Source organism: Dysidea avara, chromosome 11 (assembly GCF_963678975.1).
Source record: "Dysidea avara chromosome 11, odDysAvar1.4, whole genome shotgun sequence".
NCBI lineage: Eukaryota > Metazoa > Porifera > Demospongiae > Dictyoceratida > Dysideidae > Dysidea > Dysidea avara.
The window spans coordinates 16,850,369-16,864,726 of NC_089282.1; the positions used below are offsets into that span (position 1 = coordinate 16,850,369).

Here is a 14,358-nt window from a genome sequence, read left to right on the forward strand (position 1 = left end):
AGCAACTGTGTTGTGGGCCCCAGAAATGTGTCGTGCAGAGAGTTGGCATTAGAAGTGAGCCAGTATTAAATGTTAATGAGTGAAGGAGATGATCCATGCCTGGGTCTTTGGATGAATGGTTGTTAATTGCGGTTATAGCTGCCACGTTGTCAGAGAGCACTCGTATCGATTTACCTGACCAGAGATGACCCCATAGCGCCACAGCCAGCACAAATGGAATGAGTTTTTTGATAGATATGTGAGCTTCAGTATGTATACCTGCCCACTCCAATTGCAACCAGTGAGATCCCCAGAAGGCTCCACAACCCAAGAACCTGACACGTTGACTTAGGGACCAGGGACTCCAGAATCCAGGGCTCAGCAAATTGAAACCACCATTCTATGTCAGACCATGCATCCACATTGAGACAGATCTTGTGACTGGCTGATTAAAACTGGACGCAAGTCGCAAGTCTCTGTAGTATATCCGGTACTCCTTCACAACTTTACCAGGAGCCCATTTAAAGACAGTAATTCTTTTTTCCAAAATGATGTTGAACCACACCAATGCCTTAAGGTGTCTTTGAGTGTTGTAAGTTTGTCAGCTGGGAGTCTCAACATGCCTTGGATTGTGTCATTCTCAATCCCTAGAGAGGCAGGGCTGGCGGACTTGGTAGGTTCGATTGGGAGCCTTGTCTGCTCACAAACTGCCTGCATGATGGCCACATTACGAAAGCATTCTGACAAGTTTTTGGGCCCCATCATGAGGAAATCAATCTGGATATAACGAATTTCCCATGTAGCACATTCTGCCTCATGATCCACAAAAGAGCATCAGTAATCTCCATAAATAAGAGTGGAGCTGATCTGAGGTGACAATTTCAATATATGTACATCCATTCCACTGAAAACCAAGTAGGTGGTGATCTTCGGTACTACGGGAATGTCACGATATGCATACTTAATGTCCATCTTGGCGAGCAGTGCTCCCTTGTCCACCAGTACTTGCCTGACTGCATCTACTACAATGGAATATTGGTAGGAGCAGACCTCCTGTGAGATGCCATCCTTGACACTAGCAGTGGAAAACACTGAGACACATAATGAGGCACCACTGGTTCAGTCTGCCTTTTTGGGGGATGACTCCCAATGGGCTGAAGTGAACTCCCAACTCTCATGCTTGGCAAGGCAAGCCTATCTTGACAATACGATGAGAAGTATACTTTGATGGGCGATAAAACTGCACAGAGGTGCATTGGAAGTCTGGGAGAGCCATCAGGTAGTAAGTTGCAGCATTGGTACAGCTCTCTGAGTCTGCTGGTAATGACCAAAACGGGTTGGTCCAATTCTAGACAAATAGAGATAGAAAAGGTAAGGACTATACCTACAGCCCAGCAGAAAAGGAGGATAAGCTGTCGTAACTATACTTAGTTGTCTTCGTGTCTGTAAGGCTGTAACACTGTACCCGCTGATACATAGCAGGTGCATGTATGTAGTGCTGAAGTACCCTCAAAAATTGACGTATATATAGCTAAGTAGATTGACCGACATAGCTATCATGGATACTTCACTCTGAGTATAGAAATGGCCAAGCCAAACACCCCCAGATGTGTGCATTCTGCCTGCCTTGGGTGACGAGCTGTAACTGAAATACTGAATCAAGATATACAAGGAATGCATGGTTACAAAACTGAATAGAGACCTAGCTACACGTAGCAGTTATTATGGGCATGCACCCACACATGGTGTATACATAAAATTAATAGAGCACCTGTATATAGCTATGGCCTATCATAATACAGTAATATCAGTCTAAACAACAAACTAGGATATATACATCATTGGGAGAGAGACCTGTACATGACTAATTTAATTACTTCTGGCAGCGCTTGCCCCTCCTGTATTTTGGTTGAGGTGTTGTGACAACGTAGCCTTGAGCACCCTGGAGTTCCACAGTTAAGTCATCTGTGGGAGTATTTGCAGTAAGGGAATTTGCAGCCCTTTGGCGAGTTGAACTTTCTGCAGATTTCATGTTGGGCCTGATCACCATGAGGGGCATCAACTCAGCTGCCCACTGTGATGAACATTTCCTGGGGGCCACTGGGTGATACATGATCAATGCCATAGCAATACTGGCACCAAGCCTTGGAAGGCTTTGTTTATATGTGCCTGACACAAACCAATTTGACACTGGCCACGCCCAGTCAGTTTGTGAAGACTGAGCAATTTGAGAGAAGCTTGGCCTTTCGGAAAATGCAAAGTAAGCTTGCAGGTTGTGCTGGGACAAATGTCAATTTTCTACACTCCAATGTTCTATAAATAAAGTAAATGAACGTTCAAATTATTTGTTTCTTACATTTCATATAACAAAACACTTTTATAAACATCAACACTGTTACAAAGCTGTGAGTCATGGGTACTACATATACAAAACTTCATAATCAAAGCTTATAAGAACTTGAAGAATACAGCTAACTATATAGTAAGTACCTACTGGTTAAGAAACTTTCAGTTTTTGTTCAAGAAAACAATAGCTTCAACATTCTTGGCTTTCAAACAATGTCGGTGCTTAGCTGTTATTATTCCTGCTTTAGAAAACAATCTCTCTGAAAAGGCAGATGTAGGCTTGAATCTATTATGCTCCAAACTTGCCTATTACACTTTTTGGCATTTCCCCAATTTTCTGCTATTATGCTTGTTTTTATGCTTTTCAGAAATGCATTATGCTTTTATTTTGTGTAGTGCAGAGAAATTCTTTGTTTGATAAAATTAATGTGAATGGAGAAGTGTAACTTCAACTGCAACATACTAATGATAGCAAGTCTTGATAATAGCAATAGCTTGAAAAGTGACTGTGCTCCAGAGTTAGCAGGCATGCATATTAGAGCAAGGAGTGTGTAGGCATATCTATAGTCCCTCAGAAGCTATTGTCTAATCTTTTTATAGTTTTGTATGCAAATAATTATGTATAAAAATAAGATTATGCATGGTTTCTGAATAATCCTGATTGATCTTCTGATTTGTAGTGATTGGTATTCTAAGGACAGCAACTGCTCAGTATAATACATAACTTGCACTTGCAGCACCATGCCAAGAACATATTAGCCTCCTGGGAATAAACACTTAAATGGTTATCATTCTCTCTGTCATAAGCAATGACTGTTCTATTAGAGAATCTCGATTTTTTGAAATATTTTCTTGGTTTGATATTAACCTCACTCTCACTGTAGACCTGCAGAGATTCAACTATTTTGAATGTCCAGACATTTACTAGCTATACTGACTCAACACTAACTTTATTTATCATCAGAACTTCCATTGTAGATATTGTCTTTCAATAATCATAATCATCATATCACATTTTATTCACAGACAGTGTGACATGTTAGATAATACCAAATTCAATGATTGAAGCTCAACTAAACTGCTTTTCCATGTTGGCACATGTCTGCATGTGTCCCATACAACTCAAACCCACAATGAAAAGCATTCGTTCTGTTGGGTGTAAACTGGTAGCAAGACTGTTAGTGTAGTGCGCATGCATTGTTTCTACTTGTTGTGAAGAATCATTTCACCATCCAAAACAGGTTAGCCTTTGACTTTGTGACTGTTATAGCAGAAGTTATACTTATTGTGGCTGAAATGTACCCCCATTATGCTGCAATTATGTTCCATTACTGCCAGTATTATGCTTTTTATGCTCTATTTTGCCAAAAAATTATTCCAGCATAATTGACACAAGCCTAGGCAGATGTAGTAGGTACGCCAGGTAAACCTTAGCAAGTTTAGCTAGGTTTGGAAATCATATTCCACCAAACCAAAATATCAGAATTATGAGGTAGTGACTTCTTAAGCAAAACTTCTTTAAGTTCTGTATCATTTTCAGAGCCTTCTGTGTCATTGTCTCAATATATCCAACACTGCTTTTTTTTTCTTTTTCGCAGGTGGAGTTTCAGATGATTCCTTCTCTTTGACAGCAACACACTGAAAAGTGGGGTTTTCACAATCAACATCCTTCCACTTCTCCGACTGATTGTTTCAAAACATCTGTAAGAAATTTTAGGCTCTTGAAGCGAGGATCTAATGTAGCAGCTAACACAAGTGGTGAATACAGTTCAATTCCATCCAAGCTCCACCTTCTCATGATGGATTCTCTAACAGCAGTCTTGAATGCAACAATACTTCACCTTCCTCGTGTCTGGTAAATACATTATGCATTATTAGAAAAATGCAAGATATGGACATCCTTCTGTACAAAAGAAAACGGTTGCTACTTCCAGTGGTTCAAACAATTTAGCCAACTCTTCCAGTAAAACACACTGGTGAGCTGTAAAATTAAGGGTACGGTCTTGCCTTTTCATAGGTGTCTCCAGAATTTTTGGTGACTGGTTTCTGATCAAGAGCATAGCTAAATTTTGGTGAAAAAAGAAGGTAACTGCCTGCTGAGAATAACTGCCCTCCACTAACTATATATTAATACCGCACATAAAAATCCTTATTTATAGCTACATAGCTTGCTACACTGCTGCTCTGAATACTGTGACTGCTTTACTAGAGTGATTGACTGCTCTATTAGAGTATCTTGATCTGAATGTGACTGGCTTCCGGAAAACTCAGAAACCCCTCTGGAGCTGCCCCTGCTTTTTGTATCTGAAAGTAAAGCAGAGACTAACCATCTGTTAGCTACTACATGCAGAATCATATAATTATAGGGTACTATTCCATCTTGTTGTACACTCTATTTTTTGAGTTTTTGTTGATCCATATTCATTTGAGACTGTTGATTGTATAATTCAGCTGTTGCCAATGTGCTGCGATGGAAATGGCCACTAATTTATGAACAACACATAGAGCTCTATCATTAGATGCATTATTTTTAAAACCATCACTAGTGCAAAAAGTTACAGGATGTGAGCTGAACAGTTCACTCCAGCCCATCCTTTTCAATTCGCAACAGATCAGTGGCTGGCTTTATGTTTAATCCTTGATCATGTACAATACTACTGACTGTAGAGTCAGCAATTTCATAAGATGCTAGTACCTCCTTTATAGTAGAAGAAATGTTCTCTCTTGAGTGGTCAGGAAATGATCTTGTAGCAAGTACACAATCACCAAATTCCCACTGTGAAGTCAGGAAATGACAGGTAAGTGAAATATAAGCTTTTGTAGAACTGCTTATCCATATATCGGTGGTGAGGGAGAGTGAGAATGCATCTGATTGAAGTTTGTCAACAAGTAATGCCTTTCCACTTATATATTGATTGAACACAAGCTTACTGATATGTTTCTGTGATGGTACAGTATACCCAGGCTCACAGTACTCCATTAGCTCTTGAAATCCTCGTCCTTCAACCATTCGCATTGGTAGTAAATTGTGATCGGTCAGTACAACTATCAAATTATCTAGAATCTTCGCACGTGCTGGGTTACACTTCTGTGCTTTCATTATCAATCCGAGCCTGAACCAGACACCATGGCATTTTACTCCGTTATAAAGAATGCATATGTGACTCATAATGCATTCAAATCACATGTATCTCTATTTGAATCACACAACATTCAAATGAACCTTCAAATCTTTCACATTCATCCCGGCACTATTCACAAGTGCCTGCCTGAACATCTGCAAGCCATGCCCACATGTAGAGATGCATGTCTAATTGGCATGCCAACAATAACATCCCCTGTGGTTTCACACGTCCACTGGGTATAGGCATGCTTGCCTGCAAGCTGACAGGCCGGTTGATAAGAATAGTTCTGCCGGCTGAATCAGTTGACGACAAAGATGGATCCATGTAACTTGAAGGGACATGACTAGTTCATTAGCCTACAAAACAGGTGTAAATAGGGAGTACCAAAGGAGGAGAGGGTGGCATATAAATAGCCAAGGCTACGACTAGCTAGTAAAATAGACCCAGAAGACGCTTAGCTAAAGAGACATATATAACTGCTTTTACATAAGAGAGTGTGTATGGCTTCTAATATAGCAGCACAGAACTTGATATAAAGTAATGGTCATCACAAAGAGGCTATTCTGTTCTTTTAATTCTTTGTCATGTCAAAAAAGAGCATAGAAAAAGATAATTTATTTGTATCTCTTGTCTTAACATCATGTTAGGAATGTTTCTATAGTATTCATCACAAGAAAATCATATCGTGACTGGATCTGCAAAAGCCTGACACAATCGTGCAAGCCTAAATTTACAGTATAAGCTATAGGATAATCTTAGTATTATACTATAGGCCAGGTAGGGGAGTCCACATTCTAATTTGAAGAAAATCGTTCCAGCCATTTCTGAGATACGAGTCGCCAAATTTTGTGGTTTTTTCTTCATTTCTTCTTCTACTTCTTTTTGCACACTTTACAAAATCTACCATAAAATGCAAATGCATATTCCGATCAAGCTGAAATTTGGTATACTTAAAGGGCTCGTTAAGGCAAATCTCAGTACCAAGTTTGGTATAAATGCAATGAACATTCATGGAGTTATGACTGATTATATGCATAAAATAAGGTCGAAGGTCTGTCACGCCTAAAGGGTAAACCCCTTGAAGGAATCAGCTGAAAATTGCTATGTAGATGGAGTACCTATTGTAGGAGTACCTTTTGTGGTTTGAAAGGAATCCAGATAAGGCCATTGAGATATGACACAAAACCCAACTTGTGTCACAATTATGCGATCGATTTTTATGAATAAAATATGTATTAGTTTTTATGCCTACCAGACAAACCGCTTAAAGCATTGAGCTGAAAATTGGTGTGTAGCTGGAATAATTATCATAGAAAGTCCTTGCAGTAGTACAGAAGAATTGGATTACAAACCACTGAGTTATGATTTGAAAGGTAACTACGTGTAGCAAATGCGAGATTGAGATACTCTAATAGAACAGTCATCCTAATAGAGCATTCAGCTACGTTTATAATTTATAGAATTATATTACATTGCAAGTTATTCCGTAGGGAGTTCTGCTACAACCAGTTAATCTTATAGACAATTCAGCTGCAAGCAAGTCATCCTGTAGAGGGTTCAGCTACAATATATCGCTGTAGAGATTCAGAACATTAAAAGTCACACTGAAGAGAGTTCAGCTACAACAATACAAGTCACTCTGTAGAGAATTCAGCTATAAACAAGTCATTGTGTAGAGAGTTCAGCTACAAAAAAACTACCCAGTAGAGATTTCATCTATATAAACAAGTAGTTACCCTACAGAGATCAGCTACAAACCAGTTACTTGATACAATGTTCAGCTACAAGTATAAGCCACTCTGTAGGGAGTTCAGCTACAAACAATTCACTCTGTAGTGCAAACGACTCATCACATAGAGAGTTCAGCAACCAATCAAAAATCCACCCTGTAAAGAGTTCAGCTATACAAACAAGTTATAACTCCATAGAGAGATGAACTAAAAAAAGAGAGAGCTCAGCTACAAACTTAACAGATCACACTGTAGAGAGTTTAGCTAGAAACAAGTCATCCTGTAGAGAGATCAGCTAGAAGAAGTTACCTTGTAGAGAGTTCAGCTACAAAGAAACCATCATGTAGATAATTCAGCTGTAAACATATCACCCTGTAGAGAGTTCTGCTACAAACAGATCACCCTGTAGAGAGTTCACCTAGAAACAAATCACCCTGTAGAGAGATCAGCTAGAAAAACGAAGTTACCTTGTAGAGAGTTCAACTACAAAAAAACCACCTTGTGAGAGAGTTCAGCTCAAACAAATCACCCTGTACAAAGACCAGCTGGAAGAAGTCACTTTGTATGTAGAGAGTTCAGTTACAAAGAAACCATCATGTAGAGAGTTTAGCTGCAAACAAATCAACCTGTAGAGAGTCCAGCCACCCTGTAGAGAGTTCAGCTAGAAGAACAAGTCACCTTGCAGAGTTCAGCTACAAAGAAACCACCATGTAGAGATTACAGCTGCAAACAAATCACCCTGTAGAGAGTTCAGCTAGAAACAAATCACCCTGTAGAGAGTTTAGCTAAAAACAAGTCATCATATAGAGCGATCAGCTAGAAGGATCACCTTGTAGAGAGTTCAGTTACAAACAAATCACCCTGCAGATAGTTCAGCTAGAAACAAGTCACCCTGTTGAGAGATCAGCTAAAAGAAGTAACCTTACAGAGAGTTCAGCTACAAAGAAACCACCATGTAGAGAGTTCTGCGGCAAACAAATCACCCTGTAGAGAGTTCAGCTAGAACAAGTCACCTTGTAGAGAGTTCAGCTACAAAGAAACCACCATGTAGAGAGTTCAGCTGCAAACAAACCACCCTGTAAAGAGTTCAGCTAGAAACAAATCATCCTGTAGAGAGTTCAGCTAGAAACAAATCACCCTGAAAAGAGTTCAGCTACAAACAATGAGAGTTTCAGCTACAGTTCAGTTATGTAAGAAGTCACCTTATTAACTACAGTATGTGATAATTATTCAGTGTTAAATATACAAATATTTAATAAGACAAAAGCTATACACAATTACTACCTTTGTTCCACAATTCCTGCAGCAAAGAAAAGAAGTTAAAAGGAAGCACCAAAGCCAGTTTGTGGCCGGCTTTGTGGCTTGCAATACAAAAAGAAGTGATATCTAAACCAAAACAGCCAAGCTGTAAAAAAAGTGTGCGGCCCCCCAAAAGGCCAGGGTGAAAAAAGATGTGAAATCCAAGGTGGCGGCCAAGAAATGGCTGTGATGGTAGGTTAAAGGTAAAAATTTAATTACGACAATTCAGGTGAATTTGGTGCCGAATCCTAGTGGAGGAGGTAATGTAAATTCACCTGAATTGTTGTAATTAAATTTTTGCCATTAACCTACCATCACAGCCATTTCTTGGCCGCCATCATGGATTTCACATCTTTTTTTACCCTGGCCATTTTGGGGGCCGCACACGTTTTTTACAGCTTGGCTGTTTTGGTTTAGATAGCATTAGGCAGCCACTAATTGGTGAAGATGTACTAATGCCATGGTGAATCACCATATGCACAAGACTTCCTATGGATTTTTGGCTTACTCCAGGTATTTCTACTTTGTTATAAACACTTTCTATCACAATATTGCTGCTTTCAGGGCACTTTCAGGGCACCACACGCTATGTTTTTCTTCTTAGTAATATATTCATGGAAGCCACAAACCTGTTTGTGGTCATTTATAGGCTTCTTGATGGTGGCCACCTTAATTACTGGATTGCATTCATAGCAATGAATTGTGACAGCTAAGCAAATATTCGAATACAGGAAACTACTATTCGTTTGAGCCTTAATTACTAGTGAATAACATCATTATTATTTGGGGCAAATACAACCAAGTACAATCACCAATGGGACAACCTACTAATGGGGCATGTACAAACAGTGCATGGCCAACACAGTGTTTGCAGGTAGAAAAGATGCACAGAAATACAATTCTAGAGGAATTGACTGGCACATAAACATAAGGGATGTATTAATATGCAATTACAATCGGTGATTATCCAACCATGGAGATGTGAGATTGCACTTTAAATTTTGAGAATCATGGTATTGAATCTGATGCCTACAAGCAGTAAAGCTTAAACATCCAACGAAGACTAATTACATTACTTTTATGCAATTGTACACAATTTGTTTCATGATGTTTAAATGAGGATGAATTAGAGCGCTGGATTAAGACATGGCTGGAGTTGCCAAGAGCAGACCACGGTAAGATTGGGATAAAAGCAGAGTATTTCAACTGTCTGTCACCTACAACTGATATCTGAGTTATGTATATATTTAACACGAGCTAGGTCATTTGTACTAAAATGATCACATGATGCCGTGGATATGCTGCAAGACCAAAAAAAAAAAATTTGGAGAACAAACATGGCTGAAATGTAAAACCAGAATTTCATGGATATGTCAGTGTGCACAAGTACCTGTACATGGAACATTGCTGATGGTGGCAGACTTACCTACATATAATAATAGCAGTTAATAGCAAGCACAACCATGCACACAGCAATTATCAGCCTAAGGGCACATTTTGTGTATGTTGTGTTTGTTCTCTCCATCAGCGTTCAGTACGTGGGATGCAATTTAGCAGTGAATATTTATGTAGTTTTCTCAGGGTCCATATCAGTGATCAGTCTGGGCACTCCTGGTACTAAAAGGCTTCAGGTGGAGAGTATGCATCATCACACAAACTTACCAGCTGGAAACTGCACCTTCTTCGCACAATGGCCTACCAGGTGAGGCTTTCTCCCATCCCATACATGAGTGAAGGTACCCTAGTTATGTGAGATTAAAGAAACAAGTGTTTTAACCAGCGCAAACTAACCTCCAGCGATTAGTAGCAACTTCCAATCATGCTGTTTATTAAGCAGGCGTAGCAACCACTCGTCTTCCAATCGAAATAGTCGCTGTCGCCCATTTTCAAACACAAATGAACAGTAGTTTGTTTGTCTAGTGGGCGCGATGTGCTAACTGTTTTGATTGCCTTTAAACAGAATCATCTTATGTTTCTATCACCTCCACGAAAACACCTGCCCATTATACAATTATCTCTTCATACAACATGGATTCTATTCCCAGTGAGTGTGAAGCCTTAGGCCTTGTAGTTTTCTCAAACATTATTTATTTATTTACTATTTATCAATTCATTATTAATGATGTAATTTTAACCATATTTCTTTAGTACTTGGTCGTATAATTGTTAACACTTTACAGTGACCAGCACTGAAGGTCTGACAGTAACATGTGCTGCAGCCTTAGGATTACAAGGACTTAGACTTAATGACTTGACTTAGTGACTGATAAGGTATATCAGAAAAGGGGCCAAAGTAAGAAAAAAAATGCCTCCAACCCCAGGATTATTATTATTAAGTGGTTTATCTCAAAAGTTTGTTTAGAATATGGCTTCCTCACCACAAAAACATCAACATGTAACATCACAAGACAATTTTGGTCAACACACCTTTAATAATAATTTAGTCAGTGTATCTACTTTATAAATACTGTCATGCTATACTATTTTATTTCATTCTGCCATTTTTAATATGGCTTCACATCAGTATCCTTGCAAAACAAAGAATTTTAGTCAAATTTTAGTGCCACATATCTCAGACATACATATCACTTACAGTGTATAACACAATGGCACATTGGTTTGGTCGCTGATTATTGATGATTTCATCAATCACAGAATCTTCCATGTCCTTGCCCAACTCCAGAAACTTTGTCCACTATAAAGAGACACACAACTACTCAATCACACACTATTACTAATCTATAGGCTACCATTGACATACAACAATACAACATACAGTGTAAGTATCAGGATAGTTCTTGTTGAGTTCTCCCTTGTACTGAACTATGGCCTTCAAGTGAGGGAGCTTGTCACGAATCTGTAACAAGTGATAATTACGCATAAATGTACTGCATTAAGCATTATACAATTATATTGTGTCAGACATTGAGCAGCATAGGAAATTATTATTATGAAGGGGGGAAGCTAACCAGAGTATTGAATCTCTGGCAGCTCGGGACAACAGAAGTTGGAGACATATGCATACTTACGTACAGTATGTATGTACGTCCGTACATATTACATATGCACATACAGTGTGATGTTAAACACTTACTACATATACAGTATGGCATATACATACCTCCATAATAGTGTCCAACAGTTTACCATTTTCCAGAACTACAATATTTGCTTTGCAATCCTTTAAGATATAGTGACATATCTCTGGACTACTGGTGGCATGTATACCAGTTGATAGTCCCCTAATGATAGTGAACACATTAGTAGCTAACTCTGTTACTAATACTACTTCATACCCAGCAAACACTGCTCCTATACTAGATGCAAACCATTCCACAGAGTTGAAGCCCAGAATACCAACAGCATGGTAAGGTTCCAGTCCAAGCTATACACAATGAACATATACATTAAGTCATAATAAATTGATACGTTACTTTGCGGAAAGACTTGGCAACATTGTAAATGAGTCTTTCATAATCGCCATAAGTTATGCTCTGCCACTGACCATCACTGCCCTTCCAACATAGTGCTTTTTCATTGGGTACTTTGCTAAAGGTATTCTTATACAATTCAGGAATGGTTATTGGTTGCTTAGCTTCAATATCAGACTCTCCTAATGCAATGTCCACAATATCAGCAGGATCATGACATCGCAACCTTCTGTTTTCCTACAATATCATAAAAAGCTGTGACTAGGTTTAGAAAGCAATGCAATACTCAAATGCCTTTAAGAACAGACTAGATAATTACTAGTATGATAATATGTATGATTGTTTGTAAATTTACATAATGCACACATTCATGCAGGATATACAGGTATTGCCTTTACATCCTTAACTTAACAAATGATAATAATAATATTACATCTTCCCTGGAAAAGCTTAGTATAATATGATTACATTGACATATAGAAGAAAAAACTGGATTAAAGATTCTAGCACAACTAGCTAGTCCACAAAAAGTTGCATCCAATACAAATAACTAAGTATTAAAAATGGTTCTGTTACTTTTCTGCTGACTTGTGCACAACATTAATTCCTACAACGGTAAAATGGTTGTATGAATGCTTTACAGTTTTATGTCTGTATAAATACATCTAGTTTTATGTAATTGCAGTGGCGGATTTAGGGGGGTTTCAAGGTTTCCACAGAAACCCCCTTTGAAAAATGATTGCTTAACAATTAAACGCTTTAATTATTGCGGCGTGCGCCTCGAACGAGATACGCACAGTCACAGTAGCTATTAAAGCAGTGTGTAGCACGTTATTTAAGGTATTTTATGTACTATCAATAGGCTGTGACCTTTTTTTTTTGGGTCTCACCTTACCAAACCAGACAATGTAGTGCAAACTTTTGTGTATCTCATGTCAGTGTATATCTCCACCTTCTAAACTGGAAACCCCCTTTATAAATTCCTAGATCCGCCACTGAATTATACAAGTATTTGTAATAATTCAGAGTCAACAAATACTATGCTAGCTACATTCTAACCTGTGCAGTGTGTTTACTGCGGATCAGATCCTTGATGGCCTCAGAAAATTTAACAATTGAAGTGCGGTTGTCTGGGGTCTTATCCCAACAAGTCTTTAGTAACACTTTCAAATTTGCACTGTCTCCAGCCTTTAACATATTTAAATTCTTCTGGAGCTCTTGGAACTCTGCATTCAATTTTTTGGGGTTACAATCCTTAGGCAATGTTGAGTTAACAGCAACGTACCAGAACACCATTCCAAAGCCAAATATGTCAAAAGGTGGCTCGTACTGAGGATCATTACTCGCTGCTTCAGGTGGTAAAAATCCTGAATCAAAAGTGTTGTCAGGTATTTTTATCACTTTAGCAACGCCCACATTGGTTATTTTTGCTATCATGCAGCTTTGACTACACCCCAGTAGAATATTACTTGGTGTGAGTCCATAATGCACAATTGCTGGGTTTTGTGAATGAAGATACCACAGCCCGTTGGATACATCGCGTAAAATTAGCATTTTTTGATGAAAATCGATTTTTACGGCGTCGTCACGACTCTGAATCAGTGATCGTAGATTATACCTCATTTTCTCTGTCACTATTACTGGAAATGATGAGTTGTCGCAATCACGATACCACATCCCCATTAGCCGAACGATGTTTGGGTGACGGTCAGCTTTGCTCCAAATATGGCAGGCTTGGAAAAAGTCTTCATTTCGCTTGATAACTTCTAGTACGTCCGGTTGGAAATGTTGTGCGGCAAAATTCGCTCCTGTATATTCTACTTCAAACACCTTTCCGTAAATTCCTTCTCCCAACTGGGTATTACTTCCCTTCACATCTCGTAAAATTAAATCGGTAAGAAAATCAATCCTTGGTGGAGAATCCATGATAACACCCCGCGACTAGTACTGAGTAGTAATTGAAACACAGTCTACACTCAATAAGAATTGTTACTGGGGAGCTGTCAAGTAAACCGCCACCCCCAAATAAACGCGGTCACGTCACGTGCGATAATTATAGTTTGAACTTCAAAAATGAATTGATTTGATTGGACGAAATCTTGTGCACGTGATTTTCACTTGTTTTGTTGTCGCGCAAGGTCTCTTAGAACCGCAGTATGATTTTTAAAGATTCGTGCAATCAGCAGTACAGCGGCAGGCCCGTACCCGGGGGGGGGGGGGGTTCGGTCGTACCCCCTATAGCTAAACTGACTGGAAATTTTATTTTTACTGTAAAACGATCTTTTTAACACCTAGTGCTGGCATATGGTGCTGGGGGTGGTGGCAAGAGCAGTCCATCTAGCCCGGGAAAAAAATCTTTTCAACTATAATCTGTGTTCTAGCATTCATTACACGCCGTCCGGGCTTCTACCAGCTGAACTGCATGTGGCTTCCAGGTATTAACCATAG

General features: G+C 39.0%; 1 protein-coding gene across 2 annotated transcripts in view; it reads right to left on the reverse strand.

Moving 5' to 3' along the window:
* LOC136238761 (uncharacterized) overlaps window positions 1–13,942 on the reverse strand; it is a 70,731-nt gene extending 56,789 nt beyond the window's left edge. For both annotated transcript variants that reach the window (XM_066029348.1, XM_066029347.1), the window contains exons 1-6: window positions 12,970–13,942; window positions 11,914–12,147; window positions 11,776–11,864; window positions 11,601–11,721; window positions 11,256–11,336; window positions 11,073–11,174 (exon numbers count right to left, since the gene is read on the reverse strand). In XM_066029348.1, coding sequence (XP_065885420.1) covers window positions 11,073–11,174; window positions 11,256–11,336; window positions 11,601–11,721; window positions 11,776–11,864; window positions 11,914–12,147; window positions 12,970–13,836 — 1,494 coding nt within the window. In that variant the 5' untranslated portion in view covers window positions 13,837–13,942. The remainder of the gene's footprint in view (window positions 1–11,072; window positions 11,175–11,255; window positions 11,337–11,600; window positions 11,722–11,775; window positions 11,865–11,913; window positions 12,148–12,969) is intronic.
* Between the last annotated feature and the right edge of the window lie 416 nt (window positions 13,943–14,358).